General features: G+C 39.3%; 1 protein-coding gene across 1 annotated transcript in view; it reads right to left on the bottom strand.

Moving 5' to 3' along the window:
- Positions 1-27690, bottom strand: part of LOC115217997 (coiled-coil alpha-helical rod protein 1-like) — an 82478-nt gene that overhangs the window by 36413 nt on the left and 18375 nt on the right. The window contains exons 8-14 of the mRNA XM_036507680.1: positions 26860-26912; positions 25828-25915; positions 15405-15515; positions 15094-15200; positions 13211-13323; positions 8443-8569; positions 827-948 (exon numbers count right to left, since the gene is read on the bottom strand). Of these exons, the coding sequence (XP_036363573.1) occupies positions 827-948; positions 8443-8569; positions 13211-13323; positions 15094-15200; positions 15405-15515; positions 25828-25915; positions 26860-26912 (721 nt within the window). The remainder of the gene's footprint in view (positions 1-826; positions 949-8442; positions 8570-13210; positions 13324-15093; positions 15201-15404; positions 15516-25827; positions 25916-26859; positions 26913-27690) is intronic.

The raw sequence follows: 27690 nt of genomic DNA, 5'->3' as shown, positions 1-27690 counted from the left end.
GGTGTTGGGGTAGCTAAGTTTGCAAGAGTGTGAAAGAGAAATGGCAGATGGAAAGAGGTGGAGATAGAGGAGAATACAGTGAGTAGTGAACACAGGTGGCAGAGGGACAGGGGTTTAGAAAGACGAGTTCCAGGAAGGTGAATATGAGGAAGCTGTGGGGAGAGATTCATCAAGGAAAGATTGTGTGCAGAGGTATAGACATAAATAACATGCCTTTAATGCCTCGTTTTTGCCTAGAAGGACGGGTCTTCATCGGCATCATCATCATCATTTAACGTCCATTTTCCATGCTAGCATGTGTTGGACAGTTCGACTGGGGTCTGGGAAACCAGGAGGCTGTGCCATGCTCCAGTCTGATCTGGCAGTGTTTCTACAGCTGGATGCTCTTCCTAATGCCAACCACTCTGTGAGTGTGTCCATTTTCCACACTGGCATGAGTTGGACAGTTAGACATAAGCTGGCCAGTCGGAGAGCAGTCCAGGATCCAAATGTCTGTTTTGGCATGGTTTCTATGGCTGGATGCCCTCCCTAATTCCAACCACTTCACAGAGTGTACTGGGTGCTTTATACCTGCTACCAGCACAGGTGCATTTATATGGCATGTGCACAAGAGCATTCTACATGGTACATCTTATATCTATAAATCAAAGAAACAGTTGCAGAAGATTTGATCTGAAAGGGCTACACTGATTAGAGATAGATTGAAAAAAAATCTGTATTGCATATTCATTCAAAGCACATAATAAATGAAGGCAACGATGCTGTTTGAATTACTATATAAATACTAGAAGACAGAAAAATATTTAAGATCAAACTATTAAATTACATTTTGTTTTTTCTGCTTGCATTCTCTCTTCAACTCCAGCAGTGAGGTCAGAAAGCTGTGAAGACAGCAAATCCCGTTCTTTCTGCAATTGTTGCAACTCCACAATTATGTGTTCAGGAGTACTGCAAAAACAAAAAAAAAATAAACAAGATTATAAATGGAATAAGTTGTAAAAAAACAAATTATACTTCTCAATAGGTATTTTATTACCTCATACTTTTAGTAGATAATGAACCAGGTAGTGTGGATCTGTACAGTTCTCATAATTTAATATATAGCTCCAAGCAAAGCAGCGAGGTGGCAGAATTGTGAACACACCAGGCAAAATGCTTAGCATTCAAATTCTACCAAGGTCAGCTTTGCCTTTCATCTTTTGAAGGATTGATAAAATAAGTACCGTTGAACACTGAGGTCAATATAACTGACCTACCCTTCCTCTGAAACTGCTGGCCTTGTGCCAAAATTTGAAACCAATATAAAACTCCAAGAAAACACTTGTTCCCTGATCAAAATTCTTCCTTGTTTTTTTTCTGTGTTCGTTTCTGTAGAAGAGCATAGGCTCGAAACGTAAAATACTTTTTCTATTCCTGAGCGTTATACTAATACATATGTTTGTTTTGTACATCACCTGTCTTCCTCTTTTGTTTTTTTTGTAAACTCTCCCTACACACACACACACACACACACACACACACATACCCATATCAGCATGGAAAGCAGACATAAAATAACAATGAGTACATATATATATATGTGTGTGTTTGCATCTATGCATATATGTATGTGCATGTAGGTGTGTGTGTGCACATCTGTGTGCATGTGCCTGTGTATATGTGTATGCATGTGTGTGAGGTCTGTCCAAAAAGAAACTGAAGTTTCAAAACAGCAAGCCAACAAACTGGTGTAGCAAGCTAATGATCACAGTTCTGTATGAGCAACCTGTCAATGTTCAGTCAGAAATAACCACATCACATCAGTTAGTCACCAATTCATATGTGCTAGAATGAACATATGTTTACTGCACTTGACAATTTATTACAATTTGAACAATGAAGGATTTGAAAGAGCAACATGCTTATGTGAAACTCTGTTTTAAATTAGTGAGATTTCTTCTAATATTGCAACAGGACTACAGTATGCTATACACACCATCAACAGTTTTTCAAGTGGTGCCAGTATTTCAAATCAGGAAGAACATCCACCAAAGATGATTCCAAAACTGAAGGGGTTCCCACAACAATGAACTGTGATCATATTGTAATGGTGCCCCACCTAATTGTTATTTGTCTTGTCTGCCTTGTATCGTCTATCTGTCCGAATGTTTTGTTGTACTCTATTGCGTTTTTGTTCCATTTTTATATTTATATATATATTGTAGTGAAGGTCAAAAAGACGAGAAAATGCTGTGACCCAATTTTGTTGGTTGGAGCCGGACAGACTGGAAAAAGAAGTAATGAGTCTTTGTCCTGTCACCGGTAAGGGAAAATTAATGAGTTGGGAAGTGGCATTTTGATCCCTACGGTCAGGGAGAGTTTAAGAAAAAAGTAAAAATGCTACCCTTTATAAATGCAGCTGGCATTGGGGTTAGTTGGTCAGTTGGCGAGAGAGGGAAGGGCCAGAGAAGAAGTCAGTCGGTTGCGACAGCGAGTCGATATGGACGGTCAGCTGAGAAGGTGGTGATGGTGAGAGGCAATAGCGAGGCGAGAAAGACAGACTGAGAAGATTGAGGACTTGACAAGCGAGAGGAAGTAAGGGAGATGACAGCGAGAAGGCTAGATTGCTTATAGTAGGATTTTGTGAATGAGAAAACATGCGGTAATGTTTGTTTATGTTTTTTGTTGTTGAATTTTGATGTGTGTTAAAAGAAAAGAGACCCTGTAAAAAGAACTGTGGAAAAGAAAGAAAAGAGAAAAGAACTGTAAGATGTGTTCCTAAAAGGAAAAGAACATTGTGTTAAAAGAAAGAGAAAGACTTTAATTTGGATTGTTTTCCAAATTCTGTATTGTGCATGCCATTGGTTGTTTTCGAACTCTGTATTGCGTTTTAATTGATGTTGTAAAAATTGTATAAATTGTTGTTAATTTAAGAAACTACCTTCCGCTGTCTCTCTCTTCCTGTTGTTGTTGTTGTCCCCGGTTACTGGTTTGCGTTCGCTGCCAACCCCACCGCTTTCTGTGGTGGATTTCTGATTTGACTGAGCGTAGTCGTCGTCGTTCGACTTAGGGTCCCGAGTTCGAGTTGAGCGATGGCAGGTTGTAACAGTATATATTGGCTCCCATGCTGGTGACATGTGAAAAATACCATTTGAGCGTGATCATTGCCAACATCGCCTTACCAGCACATGTGGCAGTGGCCTGTGTAAAACAACATTCAAGTGCGGTCGTTGCCAGTGCCACTGGACTGGCTCCTGTGCAGGTAGCACATAAAAACACCTTTTGAGCGTCGTCATTGCCAGAACTGCCTGACTGGCCCTCATGCCAGTGGCACATGAAAAGCACCTACTACACTCTCGGAGTGGTTGGCGTTAGGAAGGGCATCCATGTGTAGAAACTTTGCCAGATCAGATTGAGCCTGGTGCAACCTCTGGCTAACTAGTCCTCAGTCAAACATGGAAAGCGGACTTTAAACAATGATGATGATACACATAAACACACATATATATATATTTATATATATATAGGTAAGGGGGCTCCAAAAGGGATCTCATGGAGTAGAGTCCCTGCCTTCCTGAGCTAGTTTTCCACCACATTTCTTAAAAATCTTGTTAGAGGCCTTGGTCTCAGGACTACTCATGTCTAGAAACTGAGGTTGGGGGTAAGCAAAGGCATGCTCCCTGTAGAAAATCCGACTCCAAAAAGGCCTCATAATAGCAAAGGAAAATGGGCACCAGCTAGACCAAAGGTGGGGTGTGGGCTGCACCTGCCTACCTCAGTCGCTATGGCATTGAGGTAGATCTGGCCACCCCCGTTAATGGGGACAAAACCAGGATTTAAAACACTGGATGATGATGATATATGTGTGTGTGCATGTGTGTATATATATATATATATATATATATATATATATACAAAGTGAGATAGGGGTTATGAGTGTAACCCACTATGGGATATCAGTTATCCAATATACTGACGAGGCCTTGAGATATATATATAACTCATTTTTAACTGCATATTACCTCAATACATCTGACTAATATAGGCATAATGAGATACCTTTATCTACTGGCTGAAACAGCTGTAAGATCCATTTTATATGTATTATTTTTATGGTATTATCTTACTTATTGATGTATATTGTTTTATTCTGTTGGATTTAGATGTTCCTATTTAATTAGTTAATAAATTATATAAATTGGTATTATCTGTAAGTTGATGATTGAAAGGAATCTATTCCTCCATTTTCTTATTTTGTATATATATATATATATATATATAACTGCTCATCTAGCATAACAACTCTCCCCTTGTAATCTTGTGAGCTACATGGTGTCCTTAGTGGCATGAAAAATGAACTCAGTACATGTAAATCAGTTGACATTAGGAAGGGTATCCAGCCATAGAAATAATGTTAAAGCAGATTCTGTGGCACAGTACAGTCCTTGAACCAACTGGATCCTGCCAAACTCTCCAACCCATACCAGTATGGATGCTAAATGACGATGATAGTATATACTTCTTTTGATATTAGTATAATAACATTGTCATTTTATTAGTGTTATTTCTTAAATTTCACCAGCTGTAGTGTGGACACTATAAATCACGTGAGTAGACATTGTGTTGTTCTCCTGTGCAATGTAATGTAGCTCTGTTTGTTCATGCTTGATTGAACAAACAGCTTTCCTTCCACCACCACAAAAACAAATGAAAAATAATAACAACAACCACACAGGCTCTACTCGTACGTCCTTGTTTAGCTTTTAGTAATTGCAAGAGCATTCAATGTAAATAAAATGTCCATTTTATATAAAAACTAGCACTATGACCCAGGTCATAGTGCTAGTGCATGCATATACAGCTGTGTGCGTGCGCACATACACGCAAGTACTGTCCAAATCTTCAACCAATCACATACAGCTAGCTGGCATTCAATTGGCATATCAAGTTTCGGGCATTTTGATTGGGTTTTCGATAGAAAATTCACAAAAAAGTCACTTCTATTGATTTTTTAATGGCTTTGCAGGGTGACTGGGGAAATGTAAAGATGTGCACGACCACCCTTGGACGGTTTTGAATGACCATAGAAAGTGCGAGCCCTCTAACTGAAAAATTGTGGATTTGTATGAAGGACACACACACAGACATTTTGCCGTTTATAGATATAGAGATATCCGTCTTATTTGTGATCTAGGGTTAACTGAGGAGCAACTGAGTGGCCACTTGGATTGTTAGAAATAGCAGACAAATCTTCCTCTTATCAAACACTAGCATCATAATATAGGAAAACCAAATTGAACAATGTCATTAATTTTACTTTTTTGTAGCTACACTCTGAGGTGTTTCAATGCTCATTTTATTTTATATATATACTAGCAATATCGCCCGGCGTTGCTCGGGTTTGTAAGGGAAATAACTATATAAGCATTTTTAGAGAGTTATAGCCAAAAAATAGCAAAAACATGCATTAAAAATTGAAAAAAAAATTAAGGTAAATTTTTTTTTTAAATCGTTGACACATCGTAGATATTTTTAGAGAGTTACTTCCCTTATATAATAGCGAAAAAATGCATTAAAATGGAAAAATATGATGGTAAATTTTTTTTAAATCGTAGACTCATCGTAGACGCGCGCTAATACCCAGAAGGGCTCGATATGAATCATGACTATAAGATACCCGCTTTTGGTTAAACTGCACCGCAAAATGTGGGAGTAGTTACGAATCTAAATTGTAGGAGACAGACACACAACTTCACTCTTATATATAAAGATATAAGCCACGTAGTTATATACACATACTTTGTTATATACACATTCTTAAAAGAAAATGTTATTTTGAACACAACATTTATAAAGAATAAAATATTTTTTGGTTTTTCTTAACCCTTTCGTTGCTATATTTCTGACCAAAATACACCCCTTATGTGTTTCAATTAATTTCTAACGTAATCATAAATTTAGTCTGGTTTCATTAAACAACTATAACTTTTTTATTTATCAATATATTAACATGAATTTTGGAAGCGAATTTAATGAAATGTTCTCAACCAATTCTATACTATAATTTTTGTCACAAAGTGACTCTAATTGCAGGTAGATACAGGTAAATTCAACAATATATAAAATTATTAAAATTTTGTTCAAACATCGCTATAGAAAATTAGCTAATATTCAATTGGGTATACAACAAAATTTTACGATAGAATTTGTTATTCTGGGTAACTTTCTGATACCCATAATAATATTTATGGCAAAATAGGCCTTAATTTCATTTAAGGTTGTGGGAAATAACAAACTATCCTTTCTTTCGCTTTGTTTATGTTTAGCGTAACAGTTCGTTTCCGCCGTAATGATTTCAAATGGGCTAATTCGAAAAAGTAAAAAGAAATAGTCTAAGGCTTTACTCTTCTGGGAAAGTCTGTGGCTTGGTCCAGTTTCTTCAGAAAAATCACCGAGAGAAACAATTTTTAAATTTTCACTCCATTCAGGTGCCAATTCATTTTCTTTATCACTGTCGGAGCTCTCGGATTCACTGTTTTCACTTTCGGAAAATGAAACATCAGATTCATTATCAAATACCACATGCTTTTTTTTTTCAGTCATAGAGTTAGATTTATGAAGGTCTTCAGTAGAAAATCCTTCGAATTCTGACTCGCTGCTTGATATAATGAAATTCGTATCCATTTCTTGTCAGAATTACAAATTTTGAAAACACAATAGGAACAAATTTCGAAAAAAAATCTCCCATAATTCACGGAATTAAAATTACACTTCGATTTTTGTACAAAACTGTAGTTGAACTGTTTACGAAGTATAATACGTGTTTTCACGAATGTACTAAAGAGATTTACTCTGATATTCTCATTTAAATATGAATAGGTAAATTCGGGCGGTTTGGGGCGGCTTGGTCACATTAACCAAAATTTTTTTCGGTCAGTTTCGGGCGGTTTGGTAACGAAAGGGTTAAACGGATGCATACATTTATTAATAACTATATATAAGTGTCGTCTGTTTATACATAAAAACTGTTTCATACTGCAATTATATATACATATATCTATATATAATATTATATAATAAAATATATACAGAATATGTGTATATATTTATGTATGTGTAAATATATACTGAAAGAAGCTTGGCTCGCCAATTAATACTACCAAAATTTAACGACAGAAAGTAAAATAAAAACCAATTTACCTTTTCTGTATTGTTATAGCAATTCGACCGTCCGTGTGTCTTTGAAAATGTGTTGGAATGAGAAGTGAGTTGTGTTTGGCGCGTTTTTTACTAATAACAAACACACACGTGTTTGTATGTAGTTGTTTGAAACGTTTGTGTTTGTCACTGTCATATATGTATGTGTATGCGTGTGTGAGGAATGACACACACACACTCACGCACGCACACATGTACATCAATGCTTTCGGAGTGAAATGTTAAAATATTGAGTTTTCTCGAATTTTGTCTTAATTGGGGGTAAAATTGAAAGAAATTTTGTATGGCATGACCCAATGGAAGTACTTTGAAAAATCATGGGTAAACTCTAATTGAAGAAATTGTGTGAGGAGTAAATCGTTATGTATTTATTTGTTTCTGTTTGCTGTGTTTTTTTTTTTAGTAGTAGTTTAAGGTACACTTCTCTCGTGTTATAGAAATAGTTTCACTTTATTCGTTGCAAACTTGCAAAGAGAAAGTCGTAGAAATTAGAGTGATAGCGTGAGTGAATCAGATCGCTCCCTTTTTGTGTGTGTGTGTGTGTGCGTGTGCTATAGCCCACACTAAGAAAAGCACTTGACTTAGACACCACAATGTGAGTTTTCTCTAAATTTTGCTTAATTGGGGTTGAAATTTTAAAAACTGGACCTGGCACGACCCGATGCATTCTACTCTTAAAAATGCTAGGTAAATTGTAATTGAAGAAATCCTATATTGTAGATTTCTATAAGAGACAAAGGGAGGCAGATAAAATCTGCCTTTTATAATAAGAGATATATATATATTTATGCGTACCTTTTCCTTCTTTGGACATTAAACTCTGCTTGCAAAGACCTGTTAAGGCAAGTGAAATCAAAATCAAATTCGATGACTGGCGTCCATGCTAGCGGGGTGCAAAGAGCACCATACGAGTGTGATCGTTGGTAGAGCGGCTAACCGGCTTCCGTGCCAGTGGCACATAAAAAGCACCATTCGAGTCTGATCATTACCAGACCGGCTAACTGCTTCCATGCCAGTGGCATGTAAAAGTCACCATTCAAGCGTGATCGTTACCAGCGTCGCCTTACTGGCACTTGTGCCGGTGGCACGTATAAAAACATTCGAGCAAGGTCATTGCCAGTACTGCCTGACTGGCCCCCATGCCGGTGGCATGTAAAAGCACCCACTACACTCTCGGAGTGGTTGGCTTTAGGAAGGGCATGGAAAACGGATGTTTATAGTGAACTATATAAATGTAATGCATACCTTTCTAAACTTTCAACACATTTCTCAGAAGTTACTGAATTCTCTGGTGATGTTTCACTGTATTTACCTTCTTGCAGCTCTGTTTGTTGTTGAAGTTTTGACAAATATTTCTGTTTTGCCATAATATCTAAAAGAAAAAATACCATTTAAAATCATTTCAAGCAAAAAAAAAATTGGGTGAAGGGAAATAAATAACTTAGATGTATTCATCATCATCATCATCATCGTTTAGCATCCGTTTTCCATGCTAGCATGGGTTGGACGGTTCTACTGGGGTCTGTGAAGCCAGAAGGCTTCATCAGGCCCAGTCAAATCTGGCAGTGTTTCTACGGCTGGATGCCCTTAATGCCATGAATTCAGATAAATAAATCAATAAACAATGTAATTAGTGACTGATGTATGGAAGAAAACAAATTCTGATTTTGATGAAATTTTCCTGAGATTGAAAAGGAAAACAAAAACCTAGCCATAATTAATAAGACTCAAAGAAAAGGGTGATAATTTCAAGAGATTATATTTTACATCATCACCATCATTTAATGCCCATTTTCCATTCTTATTTCTTTATTGCCCACAAGGGGCTAAACACAGAAGGGACAAAGACAGACAAAGGGATTAAGTCAATTACATCGATCCCAGAGTGTAACTGGTACTTAATTTATCAACCCCTGAAAGGATGAAAGGCAAAGTCGACCTTGGTGGAATTTGAACTCAGAATGCAGTGGTGGATGAAATACCACAAAGCATTTCACCAGGTGTGAAATGCTTTGTGGTATGCCGCCTGGCATGGGTTGGATGGCCTGACAGGAGCTAGCAAGGCCAGGGGCTGCACCGGGTTCCATAGTTTGTTAGTCTGTTTTCAATTGGTATCTTTAGCTCCTTCCTTTACCGAGTGTACTGATGCTTTTTGTGTGGCACCATCACCAGTGCTTTTTATATGGCACCATCACCAGTGCTTTCCATGTGGCACCATCACCAACACTCTTTACATGGCACCTTGGTTTTAGGACATCAATTCTGTTGTGGTGGGTGGGTCTTCTTAAGTATAGCACTGCACCACATATCTCAGTCCTTTGTCATTTCTTTTGTAAGGCTCAGTGTTTTGAGGTAAAATTTGATCTTTTTCAGCAGACAAAGTGATAGATGTGCTTCAGCCTGACCAAACCTTGCCAGTAACAATTTTCCCTTAACCCTTTCGTTACCATATTTATTTTGAGATGCTCTGTGTTTCTTTCAATTAATTTTAAATATAACAAAGAATTTAGTAAAATAACTTGGTTATCATTAACCTAGTGTTATGAACATAAATTGTGACTAAGGTTTGGTGAAAGATTTTAATGCAGGATTTTTTAAAATAAGACATTTGTACTACAGAGCCAGAGGCGGTTTCAGGCAGGTTAGGATCAAAAGGGTTAAACATGTACATTTATTTTGAGAAATTAATGATCAATTCCTTAGAATTCATTCTCCTTTTTCAAGAGTCACTAACAATTGCAGTTAAATTTTGTTTTCTTTCTTGAACTAAGAAGAAAATTACAACAAAATGAGAATTTTTTTGAAATACATTATTAGGGGCATGCATGGCTGTGTGGTCAAGAAACATGGCTTGAAAGCACATGGTTACAGGTTCAGTCCCACTGTGCAGCACCTTGAGCAAGTATCTTCCATTATTGCTTCAGGCCAATCTAATGCCTTGTGAGTGAATTTAGTAGATGAAAACTGTGTGGAAGCCGTCATGCATGAGCATGCATGCATGCGTACATGTGTATGTGTGATTTTTCACATCATGCCTAATTCATTTAAAATATATTTAAAACAGTTTGAAATAAAGCTATATTAAGAAAAAGAGTGTTTTAAATTATTCAACAAAGAAAAATCCTATCATTAGTTATAAGTACCAAATGCAAATGAAAATACAACTGAATTTAATAGCCTAATTAATGTAAAATCAATGGCTCATACTCCAACTGCCATGTGTAACAACATTATTTTTCTTTGTCTTCAGTCAATAAGTGTCATTTCTTATTTGCTTCTATCAAGAAATCAAAAGAAATTACTATTATTCTCTTTAACCCTTTCATTACCAACCTGGCTGAAACCAGCTCTGGCTCTGAGTACAAAAGTCTTGTTTTCGTAAGTTTTGAATTAAAATCTTCCACCAAACCTTAATCACAATTTATGTTGCTAACACTAGCTGAATGATAACCAAGTTATTTTACTAAATTCTTAATTATATTTAAAGTAATTGAAAGAAACACAGAGCATCTCAAAATAAATATGGTAACGAAAGTGTTAAACTTTGCTTTTGTGATCTGGACATCAATATTATGAAACTGACCTTATTTTCCATTACATTTCAGGCAGATTCAGTGCTGAGTTACTAAAGCAGAATTTTCTAGAACTTTCTTTATAGCATACATTCTGCTCAATACCACAGATTGTCAATTGTTGACTGCTTGACCTTAAGCACTTGAGTATGTCCCTGAGGGCTGACAATATGTGCATCTTTGATCACGAGTAGGAGTGGGTGGAGGCATCATAGCCATATGTTGAGAAGGATTATTTGGGGTTTGAATAAATGTAACAAAAGCAAAGTTTGAAAAAAATAATAGTTAGGGTTAGGGTTATAGTGTTATAATAATGACTGAAACATCTAACACACTGTAAACAGAATGTGCTTCATTACATATTCAAGTAGTTACAGCAGTGTATAATTGATGAGTATTTTGTTCACTTAGAATACCAAGGGTATATCTCAGAGACTGAGATATACCCTTGAGTATAATATATTTGTAAAAATGACTTTTGGGGGGATAATTTATATCTTAATGATAATGTTTCCAGTTACTCTAAATGAGTTCTGAACTTTTCCATAGCTGTTTTCAAACTGAAATTCTGTGGTTCAGAAGGTTGTTTATGTAACAACAGATTTTTTACAAGTGAAATCGAAATCAAATTTGATGACTGGCATCTGTGCTAGTGGAGCGCTAAGAGAACCATACGAGTGAGATCGGGGCCAGAGCAACAAGCTGGCCTCCGTGCCAATGGCATGTTTAAAAACACCATTTGAGCGTGATCATTCCCTGCGTCGCCTTACTGACACTTGTGCTGGTGGCACGTGAAAAAACATTTGAGCGAGGTCGTTGCCAGTGCCACTGGACTGGCTCCTGTACAGGAGGCACATAAAAAGCACCATTTGAACGTGGCCGTTGCCAGTACCACCTGACTGGCCTTCATGTTGGTGGCACATAAAAGCACCCACTACACTCTCGGAGTGGTTGGCGTTAGGAAGGGCATCCAGCTATAGAAACTGTGCCAGATCAGATTGCAGTCTGGTGCAGCCATCTGGTTCGCCAGACCTCAGTCAAATCGTCCAACCCATGCTAGCATTGAAACCGGACGTTAAACAATGATGATGATACCTGTAAGAAAAAATCTGTTGCTATATAAATAACCTTCTAAACCACAGAATTTCAGTTTGAAAATGGCTATTGAAAAGCATGAAACTCATTAGAGTAACTGGAAACATTATCATTAAAATAATAATTATCCCCACAAAAGCTATCTCTACTCATTTTTTCAAATATATATATATATATATATATAGTTAATCCAAACATGAACAAAGAGAAAACACAACAACATGAGAATGTGGAACAAGTATAGAGTTATTGGACACTCAAGAAAGGAAAGAAAGAAGGAGAATTTAACATTTTGAGCGGAGCTCTTCATGTATGTATATGTATGCATGTATATATATATATATATTTTACCTATAAAGGTTATTTTAATATACCGATCTACTTGGTGAAATTGTTAATTAATTGATCAATTAATTAATTAATTTGATAAATTTTACCCTTCTATTATTAATTTAAAATTATGTATGTGTGTGTGTGTGTGTGAGTGTGTGTGTGTATGTGTGTGTATGTATGTACGTATGTATGTATTTTACCCTTCTATTATTAATTTAAAATTATGTATGTATGTATGCATGCATGTATGCAAGCATGCATGCATGTATGTATGCAAGCATGCATGCATGTATGTATGCAAGCATGCATGCATGTATGTATGCAAGCATGCATGCATGTATGTATGCAAGCATGCATGCATGTATGTATGCAAGCATGCATGCATGTATGTATGCAAGCATGCATGCATGTATGTATGCAAGCATGCATGCATGTATGTATGTATGTATGTATGTATGTATGTATGTATGTATGTATGTATGTGTATGTATGTATGTATGTATGTATACATGCATGCATGTATATACATGTGTATCTGTCCTTGTCTTGACATTGCATGATAGTTGTAAATGAGTTTCACTGTCATATGAGCAGTGCCCTTCATGTCAGTCCATGTGGTAACTACAAAGACATTTGACCACAGAAAATTTACCTCGACAAATTCCATTCAATCCATGATGCAAGCATGGAAAAGCGGACATCAAAACAATGATGAGGATGGGGATGATGACGACTACGAGGACTGATGTTTCTCACTATGCTACTTGTACATATAGCACATGAAGGTAAAATCCTCTTTGATGTGCTAATGAGTTGTGGTATCTACAACCACAAATAATCTGAACAGATGGAGAATAGTAGAGATAAAGATAAACATCAGAAAGACTGTTAAGATTAAAAAAGATTGTTAAGATTAAAAATCAAGATGGATCAGTTTCACACATTTTTTTTTCCCCTTTAGTTTCTCATTTTTAATGGATAAACCACAAAAGCATAATAATATTTCAACAAACCTTTTATCAACAATATTCTGCTGCTGGCAAACTGAACCCGCTGTCCATATGAGGACAATTTCTTATTCACTGAGGCAAACATTTGATAAAATTCTTCAAACTTTCCAGACAAGCTAAGTTTTTGAAAGAAATATCATTTCAATTAATAAATTTTAATATAATTAAAGACTGGAATCTAATTTCTAATGGAAAACAACCAAAGTTAAACATCATTATGAACAAATTAAATCATGAAATTGTTACATTAAAGATAGGTAATTAAAAAGACATTACTTATTTAAATGGGAATGTAACTTCTTGTGAATGTAACATTTTATTTGTTTCAGTCACATATATATATATATCATCATCATCATTTAATGTCTGTTTCCCATGCTGGCATGGGTTGGACAGTTTGACTGAAAACTGGTAAGCTGGAGAGCGGCACCCGGTTTCAATCTGATTTGGCATGGTTGCCCTTCCTAACACCAACCACTCCAAGAGTATAGTGGGTACTTTTTACGTGCCACTAGCACAGGTACCAGTTACAAAACACCAGCATCAGCAACAACTATGATCTCACATGGCTTGACAGGTCTTCTCGAGCCAAAGGTCTCGGTCACTTGTCACTACCTCCATGAGGCCCAAAGTTTGAAAGGTGCTTTTTACATGCCACCATTATGAGTGCCAGTTACACAACACTGACATTGGCCATGACTACAATTTCATTTGGCTTGATGGGTCTTCTCAATCACGGTATATTGATGAAGGTCGCAGTCACTAGTCACATGTGCCTTCATGAGGCACAACATTCAAAGATCATACATACTTCACCATCTTGTCCCACATCTTCCTGGGTCTACCTCTTCCACAGGTTCTCTCCACCATTAGAGATCAGCACTTCATGAGACAGCTGTCCTCGTTCATACGCATTACATGACCATACCAGCACAGTCGACTCTCTTGCACACCACACCTGATGCCTCTTATGCCTAACTTTTCTCTCGGGACACTTACACTCTGTCATGCATGCACACTGACATTGTACATCCAGCAAAGCATACTATCTTCATCTCTTTCAAGCCTTCGCATATCCTCAGCAGTCACAGGCTATGTTTCACTGGTGTGTAGCATGGCTGTTTGCATACAGGCATCATACAATCTGCCTTTTACTCAGAGGGAGAGGCCCTTTGTTACCAACATAGGTAAGAGCTCTCTGAACTTAATTTGACACAGACCAAGGGTGGTGGAGAAAATGCCTTCAAGTATTTAATGGATTGTGAGGTATCAACGGAGTGATAGAGTAATGGCCAAAAATATTTTGCAGTATTTAGTCTCTTTACACCCTGAGTTCAAATCTAGCCATGGTCATCTTTAGCTTCATCTTTCTGGAATTGATCTAATCAACTATTCTCTTTCTCCACCACCAATAAAAAAGGTGTGATTTTATATGAAGTTAAAAATTGATATTTAATTTCTTATTCTTATATTCTTGATTCCAATCCTCAAGAATCGACTTTCTTTTCCCTTCCTCAGAAGTTGGTAAAATAAGAACAAGTTACATACTAGACCTCCATCACAAGGTCCAGTCCTTGTTGCAGTGTGATGGCTTGTGTGTCTCAATGACCCCGAGAGCTATGCCAGCAAAGCACAAGCTCCTGGTAAGGCCTCCTCCCATGTGGGACAGGTCAAAGGTTAGAGGTCAGACAAATAAGGACTACCTCTTATCAAAGGTGGTAGTGGTGGTGCTGGTGGTGTGGTAGTGATGGGTAATCATAGTGATGATTACAATGGAATACTAAGTGACATTCTAATGATTAATCTACTTTCATTTTACTGTTATATAACCAATTATGAACATTTGCACCCACACAGATAATACAAAATATTTTCTTGGAAATAACCTTAAACAAAACTCCTTTAAGTTCTTCATTATTTCCTGATTGTCTTGCAAGAAAGTATTTTGAGAGTTGAGTGTTTCCTGAGCGTTTGCGAGATCATCTTGAATTTTCTAGAAATAAAAAAAAAATGAAATTGAGAAAATAGATTCAATGTTCTTAGACAGTTTTCATCTATTTGAGATATATTTATTTAAAATACTATGTATTTGATAATCATGATATTCTATTATTTTAAAATATCACTAATAGTTTAAGATTAGGTGAATTTATAAACAAGCTGAATATATAAACAATAGAAGTTTCCACAATCTCACCTTACTTTCATTGATTGTGATGTCAAGCTCTGCTTGTTTATTTGACAAAGAATGATTAAATATTTGGATCTGGTTTTCTGATATATTCAATTTATTTTGTATATTGGATACCTGAATTTGAAAGAAAAAATTGTTAAGTAAAAATCAATATTGTTTCCTTATATTTTATACTGACTTTTCTATAGTTAGCTGAAAAAAGAATCAAACAATTTATTTATTAGGTTAACCATTTAGCATTTAAACTAGTGATATCTGGCCCAAATATTCTACCTGTTTTATGTTCAAACTGACCAGATCCAGCCTCTCACACCTACTCTACAATGTCATTCTAAAAATAAACAATCACATCATTGAAATCTACAAGATAATGCAAGATTATTTCAAAACAACATGAAAAAAATAAACATTACATTTGACATTGTAATCTGAATGCTAAAGGGTTAAAATTACTCATAAAAGAAAGCATTAGCTTGAACTGGTAGATACCTTTTTCATTCTCATGACATTCACATATAATATATACAAATGAGTGGAGGCGCAATGGCCCAGTGGTTAGGGCAGTGGAATCGCGGTCGTAGGATCACGGTTTCGATTCCCAGACCGGACGTTGTGAGTGTTTATTGAGCGAAAACACGTATAGCTCCACGAGGCTCCAGCAGGGGCTGGTGGCGATCCCTGGTGTACTCTTTCGCTGCAACTTTCTCTCACTCTTTCTTCTGTTGGCCTGCTCACTTAGCCAGCGGGGTGGCGTCATTTGAAGGCTAAAACAATGCGAAGCGCATTGTGACCAGCGATGTGTAACAACATCTGATAGCCTGGTCGGTCACGTGATCACGTGATACATATATGTATATATTATATGTTATATATAATATACATGTGGAGGCGTGTAGCTTAGTGGTTAGGATGTCAGCATTATGATCGTAAGATTGTGGTTTCAATTCCTGGAATGGGCGACACATTGTGTTCTTGAGCAAAACACTTCATTTCACGTTGCTCCAGTCCACTCAGCTGGCAAAAATGAGTAACGCTGTGATGGACTGACATTTCATACAGCTGGGGAACACATACACCATTGAAACCGGGAAACCGGGCCCATGAGCCTGGCTAGGCTTTTAAAACAAAGGGCACATTTATTTTTTATATTATATAATATACGTAAAATATTATATAATATATACATATGTATAAAACAATAAGTTAGATATGTTGCTCAAAGAAGTTTTTATAAAACTCATGAAAAACCCATGTTGAAGAACTGCTCAGATATTTGAGATTGTGCTGTTGCTGCTATGCTCAGAAGAATTCTAGACTGCATCAAAAATGATGTCCAACAAATTAATAAACAGTTACTAACACACTACAACCACTGGGTTATAAATGCATTCCTTCTTTGTCTTTTCTACAGCTTCTAGGACAACCTCCAGTGTTTCACCTCCCACTTTCCACATTTAACAATTTTTAAAAATTTCTTCCTCCTCAGATCAACAGATCTTTAGAATTTCTTCCCTCCCAATCAATTTTTTTCTGCAGTCATCCACACACTGAAGTTCAAACTGAACATCACTGGTCTTACTAGCTGGAGAAGACTGACCTTTCTTTTTTAACTTTGTTGAAACAAAATTTGGTAGAAGTCCAATTATGTACAATACAAATCTCTCTATATATAAAGCTGAAGTTGTCTGTGTATGGCAGGTTTGGCAGCCTTCAACTAACACTATCTCCTCTGAGACCCTGCAGCGCAAGTTGACCAAAATTGAGAGTATGATAGAAGAAGGCTTGCTCTTCATTCCGTAGAAGAAAAACATTCAAATCAGACCATGTTAACACTAAAAATTATTTACATCAAAAAGGTGCTTTTTTTCTATGAAAATCCCTATTTTTTACGATGTTTTTTACTGCTGTGTCACTATTTTTCAGTGTATTTCAACCAGAAAAATGTTCACTTAAAGAGAATAACAAGCTACATAATGCAAAATTTTTACTTTTCAAAAATTCCAATTCTAAAGGGTCAAAACAAACCCGAGCAACACCGGGCGATACTGCTAGTATAAAATAAATCTATTCCATTTGCAACAACCCAATGTTTTAAAGCAAACTATAATTTATTATTAAACATAGGCGTAGGAGTGGCTGTGTGGTAAGTAGCTTGCTTACAAACCACTTGGTTCCGGGTTCAGTCCCACTGCACTTGTGCAAGTGTCTTCTACTATAGCATCAGGCCAACAAAAAAGCCTTGTGAGTGGATTTGGTTGATGGAAACTGAAAAAAGCCAGTCGTATATATGTGTGTGTGTGTGTGTGTAAAAAGCACCCACTACACTCACGGAGTGGTTGGCGTTAGGAAGGGCATCCAGCCGTAGAAACACTGCCAGATCTGACTGGGCCTGATGAAGCCTTCCAGCTTCACAGACCCCAGTTGAACCGTCCAACCCATGCTAGCATGGAGAACGGACGCTAAATGATGATGATGATGATGATGATATATATATATTATGTGTGTGTGTGTGTGTATATGTTTGTACCGATGCTGGTGTGTTTACGTCCCCGTAACTTAGCGGTTTGGCAAAATAGACCGATAGAATAAGTACTAGGCTTACAAAGAATAAGTCCTGGGTCGATTTGCTCGACTAAAAATGGTGCTCCAGCATGGCCACAGTCAAATGACAGAAATAAGTAAAAGAGTAAAGAGTAAAAGAGAGACATGGTTGTGCAGCTGAGAAGTGCTTTTACGTTCGATCCCGCTGCATGTATCTTCTACCATGGCCTCACTTGATAATTATCGTGTGAATGAAATTTGCTAGTCGAAACTTGTGCATAATGCCAGTCATGTAGGTATAAATATATGTAAGTGTAGATTAGTGCATCGAAGAAAAATAACTTGTGGTAGTGAGTCATTGAGTTATGTCCCTTCGTAAAAAAGGCGTAGTCTGCTTTCTGATCAGATTCATTAAAATAAGCACCAATAGGGCAGTCATCCAACATGAACTTCATAAAAGCTCAAACGATCGAAACTTAGTGAAAAATTATACAGAGTCAGTATTCAAAAATAACACTATTCCACAATTCACTAACTAGAATAAAGCCAATTCAAGAAATGGTTGAGTCGAAGAAATACTTATAGAAGATTCCATGTATTGTAATAAACACTGACTAGACCTCAGCATGTGTTCCTAGCTACCTTTCATTTCAATTGGTAAATCATCCAATTCATTCAACTACTGTGAATCTACTCTACTGTAAAAAGTCAGAATCTAAATCATATGTAACCAGACATGATTACGTAGTTAAGAAGTTTATTTCACAACAAAGTGGTCTTAGGTTCGATCCCGTTGCAACAGGATGACACCTAACAATCTAAATGGAAGAACACCAGAAACTCCTGATAGGAGGAGAAACGACAATTTAAAACGAAAGAATATTTACATTATTTACATTTGACAGATATTTGTCCTCATCTTATTTGTTGTTAACATTTCAACTGATATACCCTCCAGCCTTCATCAGGTGTCTTGGGGAAATTTCGAACATGGGTTCTCATTCTTACGGTATTTTTCGATGTTATTATTATTGAGTGAGAGAGCAGTGACACTGGAGTAAAATATACGAAACCCAGTATACCCATCGTGACTACCCGTCTGATAAGGGTACACCAGGCACATGCATCACAATCATATGTGCGCGACATGGTGATCTCATATCAAGATAAACAGTGCATGACCTTGCAGGCGGGGCCCAGTTAGAATTTCTTCTGGTCGAGTAACCCATCCTACTCAAAAGGTCCCTGAACGTCATCATCTTCGTCGTCATTGGCGGTGGCAGCGTTGGTGTCGGCGTCATTATTATTATTATTATTCCGGTCACTGCCTGGAATCGAACTCGGAATCTTGGGGTTAGTAGCCCGCACTCTTAACCACTATGCCATATGCCCGTGGGCATATGAATGTTTATTGTATGAAAATAGAAACTCTAAAATATGCTGGATAAAGTTACTGTAAAAAAGAACAACAGATGCAGCTAAAATGCAGGCCCAGTTAAAACTCCAGTTTAATATAGCTATTCTCTCTGAAATAAGTTTATATTTCTTTGAAAATGTATCTCCTATGGAACTTTGGCATTATGGATATGTTTGCTGTCTACTTGAAGGCAATTAGAGAACATATTGATTGAAACATATTGTAAACAGAAAGGTAAAAACAAGGTTAATCATCTAGAAAGGTAAAAACAAGGTTAATCCATTATTGCTTATCTTTTAGTTATCTTTATATCACACCTTTGCAATTCATTCCAATTTCCTAACATCAAATTTTATAGCAGTGTTCTACATTTTAAACAATCTACTTTTGTTCTGCATACTTTATATCAATCACCTGAAATCAACCAATTTCACATCCATTCTCATCATATGCAGGTTATAATAATGGTAATAATAATAAAACATTGTGTACAGTGCTCAGGTGCACTACAACTCATCTAAAGTGTATGTTTAGTACATAGGGTAATGTACAAGCATCAAGAAAAGAACAGTGCATGAGTCATGACATACACGTATGTGTATGGGTATGGAAGGGGAACAATCAGGTGTAGTTTCGGCGGATTTCAGAAAGCATGAGGGCCTTAAAGGATGCAGTGTCATGGCAGTCAACAACTGACGCAGGCAGTTTGTTCCATGCTTCAGCAACTCTGAGCGTGAAAAAATGTTTCCGAAAGTCATGGGAGCTGTGTTTTCTGACTTTGTAGGCATGTCCACGTGTGTTGGACACATGGAGATCAAAAAGGTGTTCAGTGTTGTTGTTGGTGAGGTGGTTGATAACTTTGTGGGTGTTTACCAAGTCCATCGCCAGACGCCGGAGCTTCAGTGAATCCATGCCCAGGGAAACAAGGCGCTCAGAGTATGGTAGGTGTCTGATGGAGGGTATGCGTTTGGTTGCATATTTATATATTTGCTTGCTCTTTCCTCTTGTATGTTAGATACAACCTTGTCCAAACAGTCTGTCTTATAAATTATAATCATCATCATCATCATCGTCGTTTAACGTCCGTTCTCCATGCTAGCATGGGTTGGACGGTTCGACCGGGGTTCTGGGAAGCCAGAAGGCTGCACCAGGCTCCAGTCTAATTTGGCAATGTTTCTACAGCTGGATGCCCTTCCTAACGCCAACCACTCCGTGAGTGTAGTGGTGCTTTTTACGTGCCACCTGCACAGGTGCAGGCGGGGCTGGCAACGGCCACGGTCAGATTGGTGTATTTTATGTGCCACCGGCACGGAAGCCAGTCGAGGCGGTGCTGGCATCGGCCACGAGTCGGATAGTGCTTTTTACGTACCACCAACCAGGGATCCTGGCTGTTCAATTCGATTTCGATTTCGCTTGCCCCAACATGTCTTCACAAGCAAAGGGGGTTGGCAAGGGTGCCTGTCGTACGGTCGCATTGGAGTATTTTACGTGCCACGGCCACGAGTCGGATAGTGCTTTACGTACCACCAGACCAGGGATACTGGCTGGTTCAATTCGATTTCGATTTCGCTTGCCCCAACATGTCTTCACAAGCAAAGGGGGTTGGCAAGGGTGCCTGTCGTACGGTCGCATTGGAGTATTTTACGTGCCACGGCCACGAGTCGGATAGTGCTTTACGTACCACCAGACCAGGGATCCTGGCTGGTTCAATTCGATTTCGATTTCGCTTGCCCCAACATGTCTTCACAAGCAAAGGGGGTTGGCATGGGTGCCTGTCGTACGGTCGCATTGGAGTATTTTACGTGCCACGGCCCCGAGTCGGATAGTGCTTTTTACGTACCACCAGGCCAGGGATCCTGGCTGGTTCAATTCGGTTTCGATTTCGATTTCGCTTGCCCCAACATGTCTTCGCAAGCATGGGGGGTTGGGATGGGTGTCTGTCGTCGGATGAGGTTCTATATCGACTTCGCTTGCCTCAACCGGTCTTTGTGTCCAAGGGAGGAAAGGCATTCATAAGTGGGCTGGGCTCACTTGTCCTGCCTGGTCTTCTCACGTACAGAATATTTCCAAAGGTCTCGGTCTCTGGTCATTTCCTCAGTGAGGCCTAAAGTTCGAAGGTCGTGCTTCACCACCTCGTCCCAGGTTTTCCTGGGTCTACCTCTTCCACGGGTTCCCTCAACTGCTAGGGATTGGCACTTTCTCACACACCTATCTTCATCCATTCTCGCCACATGACCATACCAGCGCAATCGTCTCTCTTGCACACCACAACTGATGCTTCTTAGGTACAACATTTCTCTCAAGGTGCTAACGCTCTGTCGAGTATGTACACTGACATTACACATCCATCGGAGCATACTGGCTTCATTCCTCACGAGCTTACGCATGTCCTCAGCAGTCACAGCCCATGTTTCGCTGCCATGTAGCATGGCTGTTCGTACACACGCATCATACAGTCTGCCTTTTACTCTGAGCGAGAGGCCTTTAGTCACCAGCAGAGGTAAGAGCTCCCTAAACTTTGCCCAGGCTATTCTTATTCTAGCAGTTACACTTTCAGCGCACCCACCCCCACTACTGACTTGGTCACCTAGATAACGGAAGCTATCAACTACTTCTAGTTTTTCCCCCTGGAAAGTGACGGAAGTTGTTTTCTGCAGATTTTCGGAGGTTAATGCTCCCGAGCATCTGCCACATACAAAAACTATCTTCCCAGTTAGCCTACCTTTGACATTGCTGCACCTCTTATGTGTCCATAGCTTACACTGGGTACATCTTATAGAGTTTCTACCTACACCTTTTCTACAGATCGAGCAGGGCCATCTTCCTGAAGATATTTGTGGATTGTCTACCTTTCTACTTATTAGTACTTTGGTTTTAGCTAGGTTGACTCTAAGGCCCCTTGATTCTAAACCCTCCTTCCACACCTGGAACTTCTCCTCCAGTTCTGATAGTGACTCAGCAATAAGAGCAAGGTCGTCAGCGTAGAGGAGCTCCCAGGGACAGCCTGTCTTGAATTCCTCCGTAATTGCCTGGAGTACTATGATAAATAGGAGGGGGCTGAGTACTGAACCCTGGTGGACCCCAACCTCTACTTTGAATTCTTCTGTGTACATGTTGCCAACCCTAACCTTACTTACGGCATCTCTGTACATGGCTTGCACAGTCCTCACCAGCCATTCATCTATCCCTAGTTTCCTCATTGACCACCAGATAAGGGATCGGGGGACCCTATCAAAAGCTTTCTCCATGTCAACGAAAGCTAGGTACAGGGGCTTATCTTTGGCTAGGTATTTCTCCTGCAGCTGCCTTACCAGGAATATAGCATCAGTGGTACTTTTTCCTGGCACGAACCCAAACTGCATCTCATCTAAACTAACTCTCTCTCTAATTAGTTGGGCTATGACCCTCTCCGTAACCTTCATTACTTGATCCAACAGCTTGATACCTCTGTAATTATTTGTATCTAGGGCATCACCTTTACCTTTGTAGCAGTTGACTAGTATGCTGCTGCACCAGTCATTGGGTATGACTCCTTCGTGTATCACCTGGTTGACTATACGGGTGACTAGGTTATAGCCGACACTGCCAGATATTTTGAGCATCTCTGCAGTAATTCCTGATGGGCCTGGGGCTTTCCCTGTCTTCATGCTTCTAATTGCCTTAGCTACCACGGAACTATCAACTCGGATAGCTGGTCCCTCTGTAGGGTCAACATTCGGCAGACTCTCTTTATCCCATTCATTTTCCTCATTCAGTAACCTTTCATAGTGGCGTCTCCAAGCTTCTCTCTTTGCATCCTCATTTAGCGCAAGTGAACCATCCTCCATGCGAACACATTTCTCTCCTACCACATCACGATTCTCTCTCACACACTGTCTTGCAACACGAAATACCTCAAGTCTTTCATCCTCACGGCGCAGGACATTGGCAAATTTTCTCTTATCTGCTTCCCCTCTGGCTAGATAGACCTGTCTCCTAGCTTCCCTTCTGGCAGTCTGATACCCTTCCCTGCTACCACCGTTCTTCCAGGCCTTCCAAGCCTGTTTCTTTTGTCTAATAGCCCTGTCAACAATATTGTTCCACCACCACGTTATTTTGGGTCTTAAGGGGACTTTGCACCAGCCACAGATCTGGTCAGCGGCTTTCAGCAGGTTGTCCCTCAGAAACGTCCAGTTGTCTTCTACCCCATGTGTAGCTATACCCCCTTCCACTTCGTCAAGGCTTCAAGTAACATATCTCTAAATCTCTGTCCATTCGCAGGGGCTTTAAGCTTCCAGACCCTTCTTCTCCATGTTGGTCGTCTTCTAGTCGCCCTCTTAGTCCTGATCCTAAAGTCACTAACTACCAGTCTATGTTGTGGGGTGCATTCTTCGCCTGGGAAGGTTTTGGCATTTTTAAGCAGCCATCTTTCCCTTTTTCTGGCAAGGATGTAGTCGATTTGGCTAGTATGCCGGCCCGATCGGTAGGTGACCAGGTGGCTTGTTGGTTTCCTGAAGTTAGTGTTGCAGACCATAAGACTATTCGCATCGCAGAACTCCAGCAGCCTGGTTCCCTCCTCGTTGCGGGAACCATAACCGTAGCCTCCATGTACGCCATGGAAGCCCCCAGCATGTCGTCCAACATGCCCATTGAAATCACCAGCCACAAAGAGAAGGTCCCTGTCGTTCGTCGATGAGGTGGTCTGCAGTAGGGTGTCATAGAAACTGTCTTTCTGTCCATCGGGTAGCCCTGGCTGAGGGGCATAGGCCGATATAATGGTTGCTAATCTATTATGAAGCACTATTCTAATCTTAAGTATTCTGTCACTTACTCTGATTACCTCAATTACTCTATCTATCCATTTCTCAGCGATAATTATACCCACGCCACCAACCCCGTCAGTGTTCCCTGCCCAGAAAATCTTGTACCTGTGTCCCTTGCCTGTGAGGACCCTAGCAGATCCTCCTCTCCACCTTATTTCTTGCATACAACATACATCAACACGTCTCCGTTCAAGCATCTCGACTATCTCGCCAGACCTACCTTTCAATGTGCCAACGTTGAGGGTGCCTACCCTGAGGGTGTGGGAGGTGTGGGCCTCTGAGACCCTGGGATGAGGGGCCGCAGTGTTCTGTACCTGAAAAGAAAGCTTGCATTTGCCAGATATCATACTGAGACTCTAGACTACAACCTGCATAAATTTCAAAGTTTTTGCGCTATATGATCACAATAAACCCTACATAGGGGTGCGGGGGGGGTCAAGAAAGATAGAAAACAGAAACTTCCGGTTCTGGTAGAGGGGTGGGAGGGCGGGGTCACCTGAAAGATAGAAAACAGAAACTTCCGGTTCTGGTAGATGGGTGGGAGGGCGGGGTCACCTCCAAGGAACAACAGGTTTTAAGTTAATACGTAGGGAATTTTCTGCGACAGAAATTACTGAACATCTAGAAACTTCGGGGTTCGATTAAAACATAATATAAATAGGAGAGAGGTAGAATATTGTAGTGAATTCTGGGGATGGAATAACAACGGGATGACACTGAAATTAAAGGAGGAATTTAAAATGCATGACAGACAGGAAGCCATGCATACAAGATGGCGAAACAAATAATAGAGAAACGGGATTTAGGGTTACGAATCAACGCTTAAAAAATGAATATGAATGACAGGTTGTAAGTTAAATTCGCTTAGCTGGTCATTTTTCGAGTCAGTGTTTTGTCAGCAAGATGTAGAATCGAGAAGAAGGACGAGATAAATCGAACACTGCTTTATAAAGGGTTAGGGATTGGGGGGGGGGGGGGTTATCAGGTGGAAGCATGAGGAAAGAGAGAGGGGGGAAGGAAGAGAGAGAGAGAGAGCTATAATAATAATGAAATTATTGTATATAGTGCTCAGGTGCACAACTTGTCAAAAAGTGTGTATAAAGCATATGCAGTAATGTACAAATGACTGGAAAGTGAACAGTGTATGAGTCACTTACATGCTTGCGTGTGTATGGAGGGGAGAAAATCAGGTGTAGTGTTGGCGAATCTCAGGAAGCATGGAAGTTTTGAAGAATGCAGAGCTCCGACAATTAACAACTGATGCCGGCAGTTTGTTCCATGCTTCAGCAACTCTTAGCGTGAAAAAATGTTTCCAAAAGTCATGGGAGCTGTGCTGTTTTCTGACTTTGTAAATATGTCCACGGGTGTTAGATAGATGGAGTTTGAAAAGGTGCTCAGAGTTATTGTTTGTACGATGGTTGATAATTTTATGGGTGTCTGCCAAGTCAGCTGCCAGACGTCGGAGTTTCAATGTGTCCATGCCCAGGGAAGTAAGGTGTTCAGAATATGGCAGATGGCAGATGCCTGATGGTGGGTATTCTCTTGGTTGTACTGTACAGCACCTCATTCTTCCACTTTCCCTAAAATTTTCTCTACCCACACCCATTCTCAAACAGTATACAAATATCAAAGAAGTACAAATATCAAAGAAATTAGTGTCACCAACCTTCTCTTTCCACTTCACAATATCATTTTCTTGTTGAATTACTGCTGATCTATGCTGGACCATAACAGAAAATAACTTCTCTCTCCATCTAAAAGCCAAAGAAGTATTTGTTTAGTTCTTCCCTATTTGGCAGTGGCATGGCAAATGTTGAATTAAGAACATGCATGGGGGACCATGATGGATGTTGGCTCATGTGAAGTCATTGAAATGTTCAGGAAGATGGTCAAACTAAACTAACTAAAGGAGCTAAGATACAGTGAGAATGATCGGAGGAAGAAAGATGTGAAGTGAGTGAGTATGTAAATAGCTAGGTAAGAAGAGCTGAAGCTAATGCAGTAGCTATAGAAGAGACAGAGAGGAAATCCTGTATCTGTAACAAGCTGGCCTCCGTTCCGGTGGCACGTAAAAAGTACCATTTGTGTGTGATCATTACCTGTGTCGCCTTACTGGCACTTGTGCTGGTGGCACATGAAAAAATATTCAAGCGAAGTCGTTGCCAGTGCCGCTGGACTGGTTCCTGTGCAGGTGACACATAAAAAGCACCATTTGAGCGTGGCCATTGCCAGTACCGCCTGACTGGCCTTTGTACTGGTGGCACGTAAAAGCACCCACTACACTCTCAGAGTGGTAGGCATTAGGAAGGGCATCCAGCTGTAGAAACTGTGCCAGATCAGATTGGAGTCTGGTGCAGCCATCTGGTTCGCCAGACCTCAGTCAAATCGTCCAACCCATGCTAGCATGGAAAGCGGACATTAAACGATGATGATGATGATGATGAAATCAAACTGACAGTTGTATTTTTATTGTATTATTGCTATTTTCATTTTATTGCTACAATATAGTACAGCATACAATAAATACTCTCAAACAAGAACAGCTAAATCATCCTCAAAGCATACTGCCTTTAAAAAACAAGGAAGAACATAGAATGTCTGAAGAAAAAAATGTGCTCCGATCATAGGCCTGTCTAAGCAGAATTGACATGTTTATACACTTATTATATTAAAATACTGATTATATTAAAATACTTACTTTTTAATTAGTAAAATTTCATCTTGTTCATTATCATGGTATTTAGCTTTATACTGGAACACAAATCAAACAAAATATTACATGAACAATTAATGCAAATTTGCATAATATTAAACTAGAAAATGACATATAATGATGCATGCACTCACACACACACACAAACACACACACACATGCATGTTTGTATACATGCATCCACACATATGAATGTGTGTATGCATATATGTACTTATGTATGTGCTTATCCATGTACATATGTACACACATATATATATCTATGCACATTTGCATGTATATACATACAAAGCCCCAGCCTTCACATAGCAGCCCCAGTCCATCCAAAGTACCTTGAATCACAGGATGGCCTGCTGTGCTTACCTTGGATCATAAGGCGACCTGCTGTGCTTACCTTGGATCATAAGGCGACCTGCTGTGCTTGAGGAGACCTATTGAATCAACTACATGAACATCAAAATAAAAATCAAATGGAAATTGTAGTTGTGATACCCGTGCTGGTGGCACATAAAAAGCACCAACAAATCGTGGCCATTGACAGACTTCCCTGGCACCTGGGCCAGTGGCACGTAAAAAGTACCCACTACACTCACGGAGTGGTTGTCGTTAGGAACGGCATCCAGCTGTAGAAACACTGCCAGATCAGACTGGAGCCTGGTGCAGCCTCCTGGCTTACCAGACCCCGGTCGAACTGTCCAACCCATGCTAGCATGGAAAATGGACACTAAACGATGATGATAATGATGATGATGTACTTATGTGTGTACATGTGTATATACCTACATCTACATACGTACGTACACACACACACACACA

Source organism: Octopus sinensis, linkage group LG1 (genome assembly GCF_006345805.1).
Source record: "Octopus sinensis linkage group LG1, ASM634580v1, whole genome shotgun sequence".
In the NCBI taxonomy this organism is placed as follows: domain Eukaryota; kingdom Metazoa; phylum Mollusca; class Cephalopoda; order Octopoda; family Octopodidae; genus Octopus; species Octopus sinensis.
Note: the sequence above shows the minus strand (reverse complement) of the source record. Positions and strands in the feature narration are given on the sequence as shown.